Raw genomic sequence first — 20,574 nt, 5'->3', positions numbered from 1 at the left:
TCAATGCCCATTTTCACAAACGTTGATCAACTTTCAAAGCCCCCATCGTTCCTCCACTGTAGTGTATCATATACCACTTTCTCTACTTTATCCAATGTTAAAATAAAATTTAAATTAAAATGTTGAACACAAGACCGAATGGAGCCGGTCAGTCACATATGTCTCTAGGTTAGGGCTGCTGATTAACTGTAACATCTACAATCTGAATGAACTGTGCTTAGAACGTCTTCTCAGATGGACGATTAACTTCTGTTAAGTCTGACTTCATTTTTCAGGTTCATTGCAGAACCAGAAGTTCTATGATAAGTTCTAAGTTCTAAATTGCTTCTACACCTGCATTGCTTGCTGTTTGGGGTTTTAGGCTGGGTTTCTGTACAGCACTTTGAGATATCAGCTGATGCACGAATACATTTGATTTGATTTGAATTCTGTCCGTCAGTTTTGAGCTGTCCGGTTCCAAATCCTTCTCATCTATAAAATGCTTTTCTTTGAAAAGAAAACTGCAATCAAAGGAAGGGACAACGTATACAATTCAGCCTTTAAAAATATCACCAGGGAGTGTTGCTGTACAGTGGCAGTTAGTTTGGCTGAGCAAAATGAAAGCCACCACCCTTTTGGGTTAAGTCTTTCATGTTTGATAGAGTGGCACTCCCTGCTCTGAGCAACCCAGAGACGCTTCAGGGCCAAGCAGAACAGTAGAGGCTCTGAGCAACCCAATGTTATTAGATACTGCCCAGTGATAATGCCCAATGATACTAGATACTACCCAGTGATACTGCCCAATGATACTAGATTCTGCCAAGTGGTACTGCCCAATGTTACAAAACTCAGTAAAAAAATAAACGTCCTCTTGCTGTCAACTGCGTTTATTTTCAGCAAATTTAACATGTGTAAATATTTGTATGAACATAACAAGATTCAACAACTGAGACATAAACTGAACAATTTCTATGTGACTAACAGAATTGGAATAATATGTGCCTGAACAAAGAGGGGGATCAAAATCAAAAGTAACAGTCAGTAAGTATCTGGTGTGGCCACCAGCTGCATTAAGTACTGCAGTGCATCTCCTCCTCATGGACTGCACCAGATTTGCCAGTCCTTGCTGTGAGATGTTACCCCACTCTTCCACCAAGGCACCTGCAAGTTCCCTGACATTTCTGGGGGGAATGGCCCTAGCCCTCACCCTCCGATTCAACAGGTCCCAGATATGTCTGGGGGCAATGGCCCTAGCCCTCACCCTCCGATTCAACAGGTCCCAGATATGTCTGGGGGAAATGGCCCTAGCCCTCACCCTCCGATTCAATTCCTGTCTTGCAGGAAATCACGCAGAGAATGAGCAGTATGGCTGGTGGCAATGGCCCTAGCCCTCACCCTCCGATGCAACAGGTCCCAGATATGTCTGGGGGCAATGGCCCTAGCCCTCACCCTCCGATTCAACAGGTCCCAGATATGTCTGGGGGAAATGGCCCTAGCCCTCACCCTCCGATTCAACAGGTCCCAGATATGTCTGGGGGCAATGGCCCTAGCCCTCACCCTCCGATCCAACAGGTCCCAGACGTGTTCAATGGGATTGAGATCCGGCCTCTTCGCAGGCCATGGCAGAACACTGACATTCCTGTCTTGCAGGAAATCACGCAGAGAATGAGCAGTATGGCTGGTGGCATTGTCATGCTGGGGGATCATGTCAGGATGAGCCGTGGGAAGGGTACCACATGAGGGAGGAGGAAGTCTTTTCTGTAAAGCACAGAGTTGAGATTGCCTGAAATGACAACAAGCTCTGTCCCGCATGTGTGATGTTGGGATGTACCGATCCTGTGCAGGTGTTGTAACACGTGGTCTGCCACTGCCAGGACTATCAGCTGCCCAGCCTGTCTTTCTGTAGTGCTGTATTAGGCGTCTCACAGTACAGAAATGGCAATTTAATGCCTTGGCCACATCTGCAGTCCTCATGCCTCCTTGCAGCATGCCTAAGGCACGTTCACACAGATGAGCAGGGTCCCTGGGCATCTTTCTTTTGGTGTTTTTCAGAGTCAGTAGAAAAGCCTCTTTAGTGTCGTAAGTTTTCATAACTGTGACCTAAATTGACTACCGTCTGTAAGCTGTTAGTGTCTTAACGACCGTTCCACAGGTGTTTGTTCATTAATTGTGTGGTTCATTGAACAAGCATGGGAAACGGCGTTTAAACCCTTTACAATAAAGATGTGTGAAGTTCTTTGGATTTTTACTAATTGTCTTTGAAACAGGGTCCTGAAAAAGGGCAGTTTATTTTTTTCCCTGAGTTTAGACACTGCCCAGTGATACTGCCAAGTGATACTGCCCAGTGATACTGCCAAGTGATACTGCCCAGTGATACTGCCCAGTGATACTGCCCAATGATACTGCCCAGTGATACTGCCCAGTGATACTGCCCAGTGATACTGCCCAGTGATACTGCCCAGTGATACTGCCCAGTGATACTGCCAAGTGATACTGCCCAGTGATACTGCCCAGTGATACTGCCCAGTGATACTGCCCAATGATACTGCCCAGTGATACTGCCCAATGATACTGCCCAATGATACTGCCCAATGATACTGCCCAGTGATACTGCCCAATGATACTGCCCAATGATACTGCCCAGTGATACTGCCCAGTGATACTGCCCAATGATACTGCCCAATGATACTGCCCAATGATACTGCCCAGTGATACTGCCCAATGATACTGCCCAGTGATACTGTCCAGTGATACTGCCCAATGATACTGCCCAGTGATACTGCCAAGTGATACTGCCCAGTGATACTGCCCAATGATACTGCCCAATGATACTGCCCAATGATACTGCCCAGTGATACTGCCCAATGATACTGTCCAACGATACTGCCCAGTGATACTGCCCAATGATACTGCCCAATGATACTGCCCAATGATACTGCCCAATGATACTGCCAAGTGATACTGCCAAGTGATACTGCCCAGTGATGCTGCCCAGTGATACTGCCCAATGATACTGCCCAATGATACTGCCCAATGATACTGCCCAGTGATACTGCCCAGTGATACTGCCCAGTGATACTGCCCAATGATACTGCCCAATGATACTGCCCAATGATACTGCCCAGTGATACTGCCCAATGATACTGCCCAATGGTACTGCCCAATGATACTGCCCAGTGATACTGCCCAATGATACTGCCCAATGATACTGCCCAGTGATACTGCCCAATGATACTTGATACTGCCCAGTGATACTGCTCAATGATACTTGATACTGCCCAGTGATACTGCCCAGTGATACTGCCCAATGATACTTTATACTGCCCAATGTTTCTAGACACTGCCCAGTGATACTGCCCAATGATACTGCCCAGTGATACTGCCCAGTGATACTGCCCAATGATACTGCCCAATGATACTGCCCAATGATACTGCCCAATGATACTGCCCAATGATACTGCCCAGTGATACTGCCCAATGATACTTTATACTGCCCAATGTTTCTAGACACTGCCCAGTGATACTGCCCAATGATACTGCCCAGTGATACTGCCCAGTGATACTGCCCAGTGATACTGCCCAATGATACTGCCCAATGATACTGCCCAATGATACTGCCCAATGATACTGCCCAGTGATACTGCCCAATGATACTTGATACTGCCCAGTGATACTGCCCAATGATACTGCCCAGTGATACTGCCCAGTGATACTGCCCAGTGATACTGCCCAGTGATAACGCCCAATGATACTGCCCAGTGATACTGCCCAATGATACTGCCAAATGATACTGCCCAATGATACTGCCAAATGATACTGCCCAATGATACTGCCCAATGATACTGCCCAGTGATACTGCCCAATGATACTTGATACTGCCCAGTGATACTGCCCAATGATACTTGATACTGCCCAGTGATACTGCCCAGTGATACTAGATACTGACAAATGATGCTGCCCAAAGATACTGCTCAATGATACTAGATACTTCCAGATAATACTGCCCAATAATACTGCCCAATGATACTGCCCTATGATACTGCACAATGATACTGCCCAATGATACTAGATACTTCCCAATAATACTGCCCAATAATACTGCCCAATGATGCTGCCCAGTGATACTGCCCAATGATACTTGATACTGCCCAGTGATACTGCCCAGTGATACTGCCCAATGATACTTTATACTGCCCAATGTTTCTAGACACTGCCCAGTGATACTGCCCAATGATACTAGATACTTCCCAATAATACTGCCCAATAATACAATGATGCCCAGTGATACTGCCCAATGATACTTGATACTGCCCAGTGATACTGCCCAATGATACTTTATACTGCCCAATGTTTCTAGACACTGCCCAGTGATACTGCCCAATGATACTAGATACTGACAAATGATGCTGCCCAAAGATACTGCTCAATGATACGAGATACTTCCCAATAATACTTCCCAATAATACTGCCCTATGATACTGCACAATGATACTGCACTATGATACTGCCCAATGATACTAGATACTTCCCAATAATACTGCCCAATAATACTGCCCAATAATACTGCCCAATGATGCTGCCCAGTGATACTGCCCAATGTTTCTAGACACTGCCCAGTGATACTGCCCAATGATACGAGATACTTCCTAATAATACTGCCCAATAATACTGCCCAATAATATTGCCCAATGATACTGCACAATGATACTGCCCAATGATACTGCCCAATGATACTGCCCCATTATACTGCTCAATGATACTGCCCAGTGATACTGCCCAGTAATACTGCCCAACGATACTGCCCTATTATACAGCACAATTATTAACACCACTGAAGCAGGCACTGAGTTAATGAACCGTACTGGAATATTAGGTAATTACACGCACGCACAATTAAATATACTGTAGTTAAAACGTCAGTGCTATAACAACTTTCCCGATACCTTATGGATGGGCTCCAGCATGGTCGCCTGAGGTCAACCAGCACAGAGGACGGTAGATCAGATTAGCCAGACTGTTAGTCAGCGTCATCACGCTCAATAGACTCTGAGTGCTGAGAGGTAGCCCAACTACCCATGAGCTGACAGGAGAAGTGCAGTGTGTGTGTGTGTGTGTGTGTGCGTGTGTGTGTGTGCATCTGTGTGTGTACGTGTGTGTGTGTGCGTCTGTGTGTGTGTGTGCGTGCGTGCGTGTGTGTGTACGTGCGTGCGTGTGTGTGTGTGTGTGTGTGTGTGTGTGTGTGTGTGTGTGTGTGTGTGTGTGTGTGTGTGTGTGTGTGTGTGTGTGTGTGTGTGTGTGTGTGTGTGTGCGTGTGTGTGTGTGTGTGTGCGCACGTGCGTGTGTGTGTGTGCGCGCGTGTGTGTGTGCGTCTGTGTGTGTACGTGCGTGCGTGCGTGCATGATGACCTTGTCCTTTCGCTCAATTACACCCTAGACAGAGAGCTGTATGATTAACTGAATCAATCTCTGCTGGGATGGAATGGGTGCAGTAGCATTTGGCTGTTATGTTATTGGTGGTCTTCCGATGAAGTTTTATAATATTATTTATGGCTAAACTGCTCCAGACAATATTTTTTTAATGCAGGAAATGTGAAAAGTGTGATTAGATTACGGGAATTTCCACGGCGGGTGACTGCAAAGGAACTGTGTGGAGAGGGCATGAATGTGTGTGTGACCTACCTGTGTGTGAGATTAGAGGGTGTTCAGCCCGGTGACAGGGCGACTCAGGCAGCAGCACCGGCCCTTTCCTGCAGACCACACCCCCAGCTTGCAGGACTAGAATGCACTGCACAAGCAGCACAACATGCTGGGCAAGGGAGGAGCGGCCCGCCGAAGGCGGAGCCATGGGGAGGTGGGGTGTCGCTCACTTCCTGTCGGGCCGTGAGCCAATCGCATCGGAGAGACACACCTGTAGAGAGAGAGAGAGAGAGAGAGAGAGAGAGAGAGAGAGAGAGAGAGAGAGAGGGAGAGAGAGAGAGAGAGAGAGAGAGAGAGAGAGAGAGAGAGAGAGAGAGAGAGAGAGAGAGAGAGAGAGAGAGAGAGAGAGAGAGAGAGGGAGAGAGAGAGAGAGAGTCATTTCCTTTAGTTTGCATGAGGCAGAGAGGAAGATGGAGCAATGATTTACAGCTGGGAAGAACTAGAGCTCTTGATAAAACATGATAGAGTGAGGAAGCAACACAAAGAGAGCCGGGGAACGTTAGACAAAGTGAAGATAGAGCGAGAAAGGAAAGAGGAGAGAGGGGGAGCCAATGACAGAGGCAGAGGTTTCTAGTGTCAGACTCATGCTGAGTTGAGGCAGCTCGTCCTCACATTCACACTGATGACCCCTGACCTGTAACTTCTGACTCCGGCCTAACACATGAATCAAACCAGGGTCAGCATGTACACTACATGTATGTGGACACCCCTTCAAATGAGTGGATTCTGCTATTTCAGTCACAGCAGTTACTGACAAGTGTATAACATTGAGCGCACAGCCATGCAATCTCCACAGACAAACATTGTCATTAGAATGGCCTTACGGAACAGCTTTCAACCGTCATAGGATGCCACGTTTCCAACAAGTCAGTTTGTCAAACCCAGGTCTGTAGTCACGGCTCTAGCACTGTTATAGCAGCAATGGGGGGGACCAACTCCATATTAAAGCCTTCTCAGAAGAGTGGAGGCTGTTATAGCAGCAATGGGGGGGACCAACTCCATATTAATACCCATGATTCTGGAATGAGATGTTCGACAAGCAGGTGTCCACATACTTTTGGTCATGTAGTGTATATATATATGTGTATGTGTGTGGGGGGGGGGGGGCACTACTCCTCATGGGGCCCCTTTTAAACATGGAGCCAATAAAAACACATTCACATTCTGCTCCAAATTGATCTGTTTATAGATGCCTATTCGAACTCTACGGCCTTGGCATCACATAGAGTATCTTTTGAAAGAAAGTTTAAAGGTGGAATGCACTAGTGACTTTCTAATGTAAAGCACCTGTCAAACACTGCCAGTCAAGACCATTCCATCTTTAGCTATTCTTTCCTCCCCCACTCTGTAGAAAGTATATCCACATGGCTTTTAGCTTGTCTGTCCTTTAGAAGGAATATTTCCTCATCTCTATATGCTATAACTGTCCAGATGTATGTTTTCTTTAGTTAAGATTTCCTACCCTTTTGACAGCCTATTCAAACAGTCTCTGACAGTCTACATGTCATGTCTCTAAAGGGAAGGTTACCTATTATAGCAGAAACCTTCAGGAAATGTAGACTTTAATAATATTTACCCATTACAGCATTTTTCTAGAGTGATGTTTTCTCATTTTCTGACAATCTGAATGTCACTTCTCATCAACAGTCAAAGACAGCAGCAAACCTGCAGACAATTATCTCAAGGTTCTGCCTGTATTGATAATGTCGGCGCACACACCGACACGCCACAGAGAGTAACGTCATAGACATTACATTGGATGACTGAGAGATTCCATGCCAGATGTCCTGGGCTGACGGAGTGCTGATGCTATCTGATAGGTGGAGATGTCTGATAGGTGGAGACATGTCTGATGCTATCTGATAGGTGGAGACGTCTGATAGGTGGAGACATGTCTGATGCTATCTGATAGGTGGAGACGTCTGATAGGTGGAGACATGTCTGATGCTATCTGATAGGTGGAGACGTCTGATAGGTGGAGACATGTCTGATGCTATCTGATAGGTGGAGACGTCTGATGCTATCTGATAGGTGGAGACATGTCTGATGCTATCTGATAGGTGGAGACGTCTGATAGATGGAGACATGTCTGATGCTATCTGATAGGTGGAGACATGTCTGATGCTATCTGATAGGTGGAGACATGTCTGATGCTATCTGATAGGTGGAGACATGTCTGATGCTATCTGATAGGTGGAGACGTCTGATAGATGGAGACATGTCTGATGCTATCTGATAGGTGGAGACATGTCTGATGCTATCTGATAGGTGGAGACATGTCTGATGCTATCTGATAGGTGGAGATGTCTGATAGGTGGAGACATGTCTGATGCTATCTGATAGGTAGAGATGTCTGATAGGTGGAGACATGTCTGATGCTATCTGATAGGTGGAGACATGACATGTTATCTGTCAGGTGTCCTGGGCGCACACTTGTAAACTGTTACAGTAATACAACCCAGTCCTTAAACTGTTACAGTAATACAACCCAGTCCTTAAACTGTTACAGTAATACAACCCAGTCCTTAACCTGTTACAGTAATACAACCCAGTCCTTAACCTGTTACAGTAATACAACCCAGTCCTTAAACTGTTACAGTAATACAACCCAGTCCTTAAACTGTTACAGTAATACAACCCAGTCCTTAACCTGTTACAGTAATACAACCCAGTCCTTAACCTGTTACAGTAATACAACCCAGTCCTTAACCTGTTACAGTAATACAACCCAGTCCTTAACCTGTTACAGTAATACAACCCAGTCCTTAACCTGTTACAGTAATACAACCCAGTCTTTAACCTGTTACAGTAATACAACCCAGTCCTTAACCTGTTACAGTAATACAACCCAGTCCTTAACCTGTTACAGTAATACAACCCAGTCCTTAAACTGTTACAGTAATACAACCCAGTCCTTAACCTGTTACAGTAATACAACCCAGTCCTTAACCTGTTACAGTAATACAACCCAGTCCTTAACCTGTTACAGTAATACAACCCAGTAATACAAAGTCCTTAACCTGTTACAGTAATACAACCCAGTCCTTAAACTGTTACAGTAATACAACCCAGTCCTTAACCTGTTACAGTAATTAGTCCTTAACCTGTTACAGTAATACAACCCAGTCCTTAAACTGTTACAGTAATACAACCCAGTCCTTAACCTGTTACAGTAATACAACCCAGTCCTTAACCTGTTACAGTAATACAACCCAGTCTTTAACCTGTTACAGTAATACAACCCAGTCCTTAACCTGTTACAGTAATACAACCCAGTCCTTAACCTGTTACAGTAATACAACCCAGTCCTTAAACTGTTACAGTAAGACAACCCAGTCCTTAAACTGTTACAGTAATACAACCCAGTCTTTAACCTGTTACAGTAATACAACCCAGTCCTTAACCTGTTACAGTAATACAACCCAGTCCTTAACCTGTTACAGTAATACAACCCAGTCCTTAACCTGTTACAGTAATACAACCCAGTCCTTAAACTGTTACAGTAATACAACCCAGTCCTTAACCTGTTACAGTAATACAACCCAGTCCTTAAACTGTTACAGTAATACAACCCAGTCCTTAAACTGTTACAGTAATACAACCCAGTCCTTAACCTGTTACAGTAATACAACCCTGTCTTTAACCTGTTACAGTAATACAACCCAGTCCTTAAACTGTTACAGTAATACAACCCAGTCCTTAACCTGTTACAGTAATACAACCCAGTCCTTAACCTGTTACAGTAATACCACCCAGTCCTTAAACTGTTACAGTAATACAACCCAGTCCTTAACCTGTTACAGTAATACAACCCAGTCCTTAACCTGTTACAGTAATACAACCCAGTCCTTAAACTGTTACAGTAAGACAACCCAGTCCTTAAACTGTTACAGTAATACAACCCAGTCTTTAACCTGTTACAGTAATACAACCCAGTCCTTAACCTGTTACAGTAATACAACCCAGTCCTTAACCTGTTACAGTAATACAACCCAGTCCTTAACCTGTTACAGTAATACAACCCAGTCTTTAACCTGTTACAGTAATACCACCCAGTCCTTAACCTGTTACAGTAATACAACCCAGTCCTTAACCTGTTACAGTAATACAACCCAGTCCTTAACCTGTTACAGTAATACAACCCAGTCCTTAAACTGTTACAGTAAGACAACCCAGTCCTTAAACTGTTACAGTAATACAACCCAGTCTTTAACCTGTTACAGTAATACAACCCAGTCCTTAAACTGTTACAGTAATACAACCCAGTCCTTAACCTGTTACAGTAATACAACCCAGTCTTTAACCTGTTACAGTAATACAACCCAGTCTTTAACCTGTTACAGTAATACAACCCAGTCCTTAACCTGTTACAGTAATACCACCCAGTCCTTAACCTGTTACAGTAATACAACCCAGTCCTTAACCTGTTACAGTAATAATACAACCCAGTCTAAATCATATCTATGAAGGGTGATTGGGTAAACTCCTTCTTTACCTCTGTCACAAACAAAAAAAACATTATTCATACACTGTTTTTCAACGGCAACATCTAATAGTTCCCAAATACCACTGCATTAGAGACCACACAGAGCCCCCCCTAACCTGATGACTCACACAAAACAAATTCATCATTCGCACGAGGGGCATGGGACTCAATAAAGTCGTCAGCGATTGGATCATCTCTAACCAATCGGCCAATGGCAAAAGTTCGCGTTACCAACGTGTGTTCTGTCCCTGGAACAACCCAACCGTTTCTGGACCAATCAGAGCACCACGAATGTGTTCACATTGGTTGAAGGGTTCGGGAAATCCTGACTCAACGTGGAGTAGAAACGAACGTCCATGGGCGTGTCCTAGCATTTGGCCTGAGTAAGGATTCTGGGTAGCCAGGCAAGGGTTTCACCCCACGTTCCTACAGCCAGACAAAATGACTGTATTAGGATTAATATACTATTTATCTCAATACGCAGACAGCTACCGAAGGTTATGGAGATGAATGCTGTTGTCAACTCTCAGAGGCCAAAACAATATGCCGTGCAGATAAATCATTCTTCATTTCTAAACATGTACGTTTTGACAAGGTAAATGTTATGGAATTGAAGGTCATTGAATGTCGTAATTGAATGCAGGGTGAACAAATACACATATACACTATTCTGCAGCGTGGGAGGTCTTTGTGAGACCCATAAGGATTCAGATCTGGGTGTCTTGTGTGACGTAATCATATTGTTAAAGCCATATTGATTAAGTCTGGATTAGAATCTATAACAGATATATTACATCGTTAATGAATAGCTTCTCAAATTTACTTTGGCTTTGTGGTCAACACACACACACACAAGGGTTTGTGAAAGGGTGTGTAAGGTTGTGTAAGGGTGTGTAATGGTGTGTAATGGTGTGCAAGGGTGTGTGTAAGGGTGTGTAAGGTTGTGTTATGGTGTGTAAGGGTGTGTAAGAGTGTGTAAGGGTGTGTAAGGTTGTGTAAGGGTGTGTAATGGTGTGTAAGGGTGTGTAAGGTTGTGTAAGGGTGTGTTATGGTGTGTAAGGGTGTATAAGGTTGTGTAAGGGTGTGTAAGGTTGTGTAAGGGTGTGTTATGGTGTGTAAGGGTGTGTAAGAGTGTGTAAGGGTGTGTAAGAGTGTGTAATGTGTGTAAGGTTGTGTAATTGTGTGTAAGGTTGTGTACGGGTGTGTGTGTGTAAGGTTGTGTAAGGGTGTGTAATTGTGTGTAAGGTTGTGTAAGGGTGTGTAATTGTGTGTAAGGGTGTGTAATGGTTTGTACGGTTGTGTACGGGTGTGTGTGTGTAAGGTTGTGTAATGGGTTGTAAGGGTGTGTGTGTGTGTAAGGGTGTGTAATGATGTGTATTGGTGGGCAAGGGTGTGTGTGTAAGGGTGTGTAATGGTGTGTAAGGGTGTGTCATGTTGTGTAATGGTGTGTAAGGGTGTGTAAGGGTGTGCAAGAGTGTAAGTGTGTGTAAGGGTGTGTGTGTAAGGGTGTGCAATGATGTGTAAGGGTGTGTAAGGTTGTGTAAGGGTGTGTAATGATGTGTAAGGGTGTGTAAGGTTGTGTAAGGTTGAATAAGGGTGTGTAGGTGTGTGCATAAGTGTGTGTAAGGGTGTAAGGGTGTATATGTAGTTGTGTGTAAGAGGGCTGGGCAATATATTTCGATTTAATTTGATTTGACCCGAGACACTTGAGGGGTGGAGGCTCCATGAGGCCAACTCCCCAAGACTGAGCAATCTTGCAAAGAAGTACTTATGCATTCCTGCTACAACTGCCCCTTCGTAGAGGGTCATCAGCACATGTGGGGACATTGTAACATGCCACAAGGCATGCCTCAAGCCTGAGTCGATAGATAGGCTTGTCTTACTCTCCAGAAACCTATTGGAGCAAAGTAAAATAACATTGTTTTGTTTGACAGCAATTTAGTAATCTTTCTGTTATTTCGCACATTTTCAGTGATACATAAGGCATGTTTTCATTCTTATTTAAGAAATGTATGTACAATGATGTCAGCCTGGCAAGTGGTGTTGATCATTTGTTAGTTTGTAGTTTGCACATTTAGGCCGAATGCGATTGTTGATTTCTTCACTGATTCAATGATGTCTTTTTTTGTTGTTTCTTTCTACATTTCTGAAAAAAATCATGATGTTACTTTTAGACCACATCGCCCAGCCCTGGTGTGTAAGGGTGTGTATTTGTATTTCATTTTTAACCTTTATTTAACTAGGCAAGTCAGTTAAGAACAAATTCTTCTTTACAATGACGGCCTAGAAACAGTGGGTTAACTGGTCTAGGAACAGTGGGTTAACTGGTCTAGGAACAGTGGGTTAACTGGTCTAGGAACAGTGGGTTAACTGGTCTAGGAACAGTGGGTTAACTGGTCTAGGAACAGTAGGTTAACTGCCTTGTTCAGGGGCAGAACGACAGATTCTTACCTTGTCAGCTTGGGGGATTTGATTCAGCAACCTTTCAGTTTCTGGCCCAATGCTCTAACCACTAGGCTACCTGCTGCCTGTATAAGTGTGTGTAAGGGTGTGTAAGTGTGTGTAAGGGTGTGTAAGAGTGTGTAAGGGTGTGTAAGAGTGTGTAAGGGTGTGTAAGTTTGTGTACGGTTGTGTAAGAGTGTGTGTAAGGGTGTGTGTGTAAGAGTGTGTGTGTGTAAGGGTGTGTGTGTCGGTTTCATTGTGTAAACATTTACTGTTTGTCCCCCATAATAATGCATTTCACCGCCTCCAGCTCCTTATCCCAAACTGATATTTCTCCTCAGTCAGACAGAACACTGTGTGTGTGTGTGTTAATATTTCCCTCAGTGAAATAGAACATTTCCCATCACAAATCCAACTAACTTTCAGGATCTGTTCTACAAACAGTGTTCCGGCAGAATAAACATTACTGCAGCAACATACCACACATCAGCTCCCCAGTGTGTTTACATTACTACAGCAACATACCACACATCAGCTCTCCAGTGTGTTTACATTACTACAGCAACATACCATACATCAGCTCCCCAGTGTGTTTACATTACTACAGCAACATACCATACATCAGCTCTCCAGTGTGTTTACATTACTACAGCAACATACCATACATCAGCTCTCCAGTGTGTTTACATTACTACAGCAACATACCATACATCAGCTCTCCAGTGTGTTTACATTACTACAGCAACATACCATACATCAGCTCCCCAGTGTGTTTGCATTACTGCAGCAACATACCATACATCAGCTCCCCAGTGTGTTTACATTACTGCAGCAACATACCATACATCAGCTCCCCAGTGCGTTTACATTACTGCAGCAACATACCATACATCAGCTCCCCAGTGCGTTTACATTACTGCAGCAACATACCATACATCAGCTCTCCAGTGTGTTTACATTACTGCAGCAACATACCATACATCAGCTCCCCAGTGCGTTTACATTACTGCAGCAACATACCATACATCAGCTCCCCAGTGTGTTTACATTACTACAGCAACATACCATACATCAGCTCCCCAGTGTGTTTACATTACTACAGCAACATACCATACATCAGCTCTCCAGTGTGTTTACATTACTGCAGCAACATACCATACATCAGCTCCCCAGTGCGTTTACATTACTGCAGCAACATACCATACATCAGCTCTCCAGTGTGTTTACATTACTACAGCAACATACCATACATCAGCTCCCCAGTGTGTTTACATTACTACAGCAACATACCATACATCAGCTCTCCAGTGTGTTTACATTACTACAGCAACATACCATACATCAGCTCCCCAGTGTGTTTACATTACTGCAGCAACATACCATACATCAGCTCTCCAGTGTGTTTACATTACTGCAGCAACATACCATACATCAGCTCTCCAGTGTGTTTACATTACTACAGCAACATACCATACATCAGCTCTCCAGTGTGTTTACATTACTACAGCAACATACCATACATCAGCTCCCCAGTGTGTTTGCATTACTGCAGCAACATACCATACATCAGCTCTCCAGTGTGTTTACATTACTACAGCAACATACCATACATCAGCTCTCCAGTGTGTTTACATTACTGCAGCAACATACCATACATCAGCTCCCCAGTGTGTTTACATTACTACAGCAACATACCATACATCAGCTCCCCAGTGTGTTTACATTACTACAGCAACATACCATACATCAGCTCCCCAGTGTGTTTACATTACTACAGCAACATACCATACATCAGCTCTCCAGTGTGTTTACATTACTACAGCAACATACCATACATCAGCTCCCCAGTGTGTTTACATTACTACAGCAACATACCATACATCAGCTCCCCAGTGTGTTTACATTACTACAGCAACATACCATACATCAGCTCTCCAGTGTGTTTACATTACTACAGCAACATACCATACATCAGCTCCCCAGTGTGTTTGCATTACTGCAGCAACATACCATACATCAGCTCTCCAGTGTGTTTACATTACTACAGCAACATACCATACATCAGCTCCCCAGTGAGTTTGCATTACTGCAGCAACATACCATACATCAGCTCTCCAGTGTGTTTACATTACTACAGCAACATACCATACATCAGCTCCCCAGTGTGTTTACATTACTACAGCAACATACCATACATCAGCTCCCCAGTGTGTTTGCATTACTGCAGCAACATACCATACATCAGCTCTCCAGTGTGTTTACATTACTACAGCAACATACCATACATCAGCTCTCCAGTGTGTTTACATTACTGCAGCAACATACCATACATCAGCTCCCCAGTGTGTTTACATTACTACAGCAACATACCATACATCAGCTCCCCAGTGTGTTTACATTACTACAGCAACATACCATACATCAGCTCCCCAGTGTGTTTACATTACTACAGCAACATACCATACATCAGCTCTCCAGTGTGTTTACATTACTACAGCAACATACCATACATCAGCTCCCCAGTGTGTTTACATTACTACAGCAACATACCATACATCAGCTCCCCAGTGTGTTTACATTACTACAGCAACATACCATACATCAGCTCTCCAGTGTGTTTACATTACTACAGCAACATACCATACATCAGCTCCCCAGTGTGTTTGCATTACTGCAGCAACATACCATACATCAGCTCTCCAGTGTGTTTACATTACTACAGCAACATACCATACATCAGCTCCCCAGTGAGTTTGCATTACTGCAGCAACATACCATACATCAGCTCTCCAGTGTGTTTACATTACTACAGCAACATACCATACATCAGCTCCCCAGTGTGTTTACATTACTACAGCAACATACCATACATCAGCTCTCCAGTGTGTTTACATTACTACAGCAACATACCATACATCAGCTCCCCAGTGTGTTTACATTACTACAGCAACATACCATACATCAGCTCCCCAGTGCGTTTACATTACTACAGCAACATACCATACATCAGCTCTCCAGTGTGTTTACATTACTGCAGCAACATACCATACATCAGCTCTCCAGTGTGTTTACATTACTACAGCAACATACCATACATCAGCTCCCCAGTGTGTTTGCATTACTGCAGCAACATACCATACATCAGCTCTCCAGTGTGTTTACATTACTACAGCAACATACCATACATCAGCTCCCCAGTGTGTTTGCATTACTACAGCAACATACCATACATCAGCTCTCCAGTGTGTTTACATTACTACAGCAACATACCATACATCAGCTCCCCAGTGTGTTTGCATTACTGCAGCAACATACCATACATCAGCTCTCCAGTGTGTTTACATTACTACAGCAACATACCATACATCAGCTCCCCAGTGTGTTTACATTACTACAGCAACATACCATACATCAGCTCTCCAGTGTGTTTACATTACTACAGCAACATACCATACATCAGCTCCCCAGTGTGTTTACATTACTACAGCAACATACCATACATCAGCTCCCCAGTGTGTTTACATTACTACAGCAGCATACCATACATCAGCTCCCCAGTGTGTTTACATTACTACAGCAACATACCATACATCAGCTCTCCAGTGTGTTTACATTACTACAGCAACATACCATACATCAGCTCTCCAGTGTGTTTACATTACTACAGCAACATACCATACATCAGCTCCCCAGTGTGTTTACATTACTACAGCAACATACCATACATCAGCTCCCCAGTGTGTTTGCATTACTGCAGCAACATACCATACATCAGCTCTCCAGTGTGTTTACATTACTACAGCAACATACCATACATCAGCTCCCCAGTGTGTTTGCATTACTGCAGCAACATACCATACATCAGCTCTCCAGTGTGTTTACATTACTACAGCAACATACCATACATCAGCTCCCCAGTGTGTTTGCATTACTGCAGCAACATACCATACATCAGCTCTCCAGTGTGTTTACATTACTACAGCAACATACCATACATCAGCTCCCCAGTGTGTTTACATTACTACAGCAACATACCATACATCAGCTCTCCAGTGTGTTTACATTACTACAGCAACATACCATACATCAGCTCCCCAGTGTGTTTACATTACTACAGCAACATACCATACATCAGCTCCCCAGTGTGTTTACATTACTACAGCAACATACCATACATCAGCTCCCCAGTGCGTTTACATTACTACAGCAACATACCATACATCAGCTCTCCAGTGTGTTTACATTACTGCAGCAACATACCATACATCAGCTCTCCAGTGTGTTTACATTACTACAGCAACATACCATACATCAGCTCCCCAGTGTGTTTGCATTACTGCAGCAACATACCATACATCAGCTCTCCAGTGTGTTTACATTACTACAGCAACATACCATACATCAGCTCCCCAGTGTGTTTGCATTACTGCAGCAACATACCATACATCAGCTCTCCAGTGTGTTTACATTACTACAGCAACATACCATACATCAGCTCCCCAGTGTGTTTGCATTACTGCAGCAACATACCATACATCAGCTCTCCAGTGTGTTTACATTACTACAGCAACATACCATACATCAGCTCTCCAGTGTGTTTACATTACTACAGCAACATACCATACATCAGCTCTCCAGTGTGTTTACATTACTACAGCAACATACCATACATCAGCTCCCCAGTGTGTTTACATTACTACAGCAGCATACCATACATCAGCTCCCCAGTGTGTTTACATTACTACAGCAACATACCATACATCAGCTCTCCAGTGTGTTTACATTACTACAGCAACATACCATACATCAGCTCCCCAGTGTGTTTACATTACTACAGCAGCATACCATACATCAGCTCCCCAGTGTGTTTACATTACTACAGCCACATACCATACATCAGCTCCCCAGTGTGTTTACATTACTGCAGCAACATACCATACATCAGCTCCCCAGTGTGTTTGCATTACTGCAGCAACATACCATACATCAGCTCCCCAGTGCGTTTACATTACTGCTGCAACATACCATACATCAGCTCTCCAGTGTGTGTGTGTGGCAGGGGGGGGTGTATATGTGTGAGTGTTTGTGTGGCAGGGGGTGTATATGTGTGTGTGTGTGTTTGTGTGGCAGGTGGGGGGTGTGTATATGTGTGTGTGTTTGTGTAGCAGGTGGGGGTGTATGTGTGAGTGTTTGTGTGGCAGGGGGGTGTGTGTGTATATGTGTGCATGTTTGTGTGGCAGGTGGGGGGTGTGTATATGTGTGGATGTTTGTGTGGCAGGGGTTGTGAGTATATGTGTGCGTGTTTGTGTGGCGGAGGGGGGTTGTGTGTATATGTGTGCATGTTTGTGTGGCAGGTGGGGGGTGTGTATATGTGTGTGTGTTTGTGTGGCAGGGGGCTGTGAGTAAATGTGTGCGTGTTTGCGTGGCGGAGGGGGGGTTGTGTGTATATGTGTGTGGGCTTGTGTGGCGGAGGGGGGTTGTGTGTATATGTGTGTGTGTTTGTGTGGCGGAGGGGGGGTTGTGTGTATATGTGTGTGTGTTTGTGTGGCGGCCCCTTCAGAAAACCTCTCTGAGATTCCAATCAGTTTGATTTGTAGCTTGCTCTCTGGAGTGGAAGGTTTGAGAACAGAAACGTTCTACAGTGAGCGTTGTCTGCTCTGGACAGATGGATGGAGACAGGAAGGAGTGACGAACCACCTGGATGTGGAGGTGCTGTTGGAAGGATGGGGTTGAAGGTCAAAATACAAAATAAAAACACTGTAATAAAACTAATACAAATGAGAGCCATCTCATACAAACACAAACTCACAAACTCTCCCACTGTGGTAACAGACTAAACTGTCCAAAGGCCTGAAGGACTCTTAGACTAGTCCACAGCTTTGGTCCAATGTAAATCTGTGACACACACACACACACACACACACACACACACACACACACACACACACACACACACACACACACACACACACACACACACACACACACACACACACACACACACACACACACACACACACACACACACACACACACACACACACACACACTGTCCCCAGCATTATACCCGGCAATTTCCGCTGTGTCCTGCCCTAACTCTCCAGAGATTCCCAAATCCTGCTGTTATTTTTATCGATCGCTCTCAGCCTCCGGCGCCTGTGTGTGAACACACAAATACACACACGCTTTCAAGGAGCGGGACACTAATATGGATGCTTAAAAGAAATCTCACTACGACCTCCGACGAGCCATCAAACCAGCAGAGACTCAATACAGGACTATATAATATCCTCAATAATATCCTACTACTCTATTCTCTGACGCTCATCGGATGTGGAAGGGATTGTAAACTATTACAAAGGGAAACCCAGTCGTGAGCTTCCCAGCGACGGCAGCCTACCAGAAGAGCTAAATGCCATCAATACTCGCTTCGAGGTAAGCAACACTGAACCGTGCATGAGAGCACCAGTTGTTCTGGATGACTGTGTGATCACGCTCTCCGTAGCTGATGTGAGTAAGACCTTTAAACAGGATAACATTCACAAGGTCACAGGGCCAGACAGATTAGGGGACATGCGCTGACCAGCTGGAGGGTGTCTTCATTGACATTTTCAACCTCTCCCTGACCGAGTCTGGAATACCAATACCTACATGTTTCAAGCATTAGCCTACAGTTAAACCCATTAACGAATGTGTTGAATGTGGAGGCACTCCAGCATGAACCTACAGTTAAACCCATTAAATTATGTGTTGAATGTGGAGGCACTCCAGCATGAACCTACAGTTAAACCCATTAAATTATGTGTTGAATGTGGAGGTACTCCAGCATGAACCTACAGTTAAACCCATTAAAGAATGTGTTGAATGTGGAGGTACTCCAGCATGAACCTACAGTTAAACCCATTAAAGAATGTGATGAATGTGGAGGTACTCCAGCATGAACCTACAGTTAAACCCATTAAAGAATGTGTTGAATGTGGAGGTACTCCAGCATGAACCTACAGTTAAACCCATTAAAGAATGTGATGAATGGAGGTACTCCAGCATGAACCTACAGTTAAACCCATTAAAGAATGTGATGAATGTCCAGTACTCCAGCATGAACCTACAGTTAAACCCATTAAAGAATGTGATGAATGTGGAGGTACTCCAGCATGAACCTACAGTTAAACCCATTAAAGAATGTGATGAATGAGGAGGTACTCCAGCATGAACCTACAGTTAAACCCATTAAAGAATGTGATGAATGTGGAGGTACTCCAGCATGAACCTACAGTTAAACCCATTAAAGAATGTGTTGAATGTGGAGGTACTCCAGCATGAACCTACAGTTAAACCCATTAAAGAATGTGATGAATGTGGAGGTACTCCAGCATGAACCTACAGTTAAACCCATTAAAGAATGTGATGAATGTGGAGGTACTCCAGCATGAACCTACAGTTAAACCCATTAAAGAATGTGTTGAATGTGGAGGTACTCCAGCATGAACCTACAGTTAAACCCATTAAAGAATGTGATGAATGTGGAGGTACTCCAGCATGAACCTACAGTTAAACCCTGACAGTAAATCTCAGTAAGACCAAAATAATGGTGTTCCAAAAAAGGTCCAGTCACCAGGACCACAAATACAAATTCCATCTAGACACTGTTGCCCTAGAGCACACAAAAAACTATACATACCTTTGCCTAAACTTCAGCGCCACAGGTAACTTCCACAAAGCTGTGAACAATCTGAGAGACAAGGCAAGAAGGGCATTCTATGCCATCAAAAGAAACATAAATTTCAACATACCAATTCGGATTTGGCTAAAAATACTTGAATCAGTCATAGAGCCCATTGCCCTTTATGGTTGTGAGGTCTGGGGTCCGCTCACTAACCAAGACTTCACAAAATGGGACAAACACCAAATTGAGACTCTGCACGCAGAATTCTTCAAAAATATCCTCCGTGTACGACGTAGAACACCAAA

General features: G+C 44.0%; 1 protein-coding gene across 3 annotated transcripts in view; it reads right to left on the bottom strand.

Moving 5' to 3' along the window:
- The window catches only part of LOC118362108 (semaphorin-5A-like), a 365,802-nt gene that overhangs the window by 259,329 nt on the left and 85,899 nt on the right, over nucleotides 1–20,574 (bottom strand). For all 3 annotated transcript variants that reach the window (XM_052500408.1, XM_052500392.1, XM_052500397.1), the window contains exon 2: nucleotides 5,658–5,886. In XM_052500408.1, coding sequence (XP_052356368.1) covers nucleotides 5,658–5,823 — 166 coding nt within the window. In that variant the 5' untranslated portion in view covers nucleotides 5,824–5,886. The remainder of the gene's footprint in view (nucleotides 1–5,657; nucleotides 5,887–20,574) is intronic.

Source organism: Oncorhynchus keta, chromosome 4, assembly GCF_023373465.1.
Source record: "Oncorhynchus keta strain PuntledgeMale-10-30-2019 chromosome 4, Oket_V2, whole genome shotgun sequence".
Lineage (NCBI taxonomy): Eukaryota > Metazoa > Chordata > Actinopteri > Salmoniformes > Salmonidae > Oncorhynchus > Oncorhynchus keta.
This window is presented reverse-complemented; position numbering and strand designations above follow the sequence as displayed.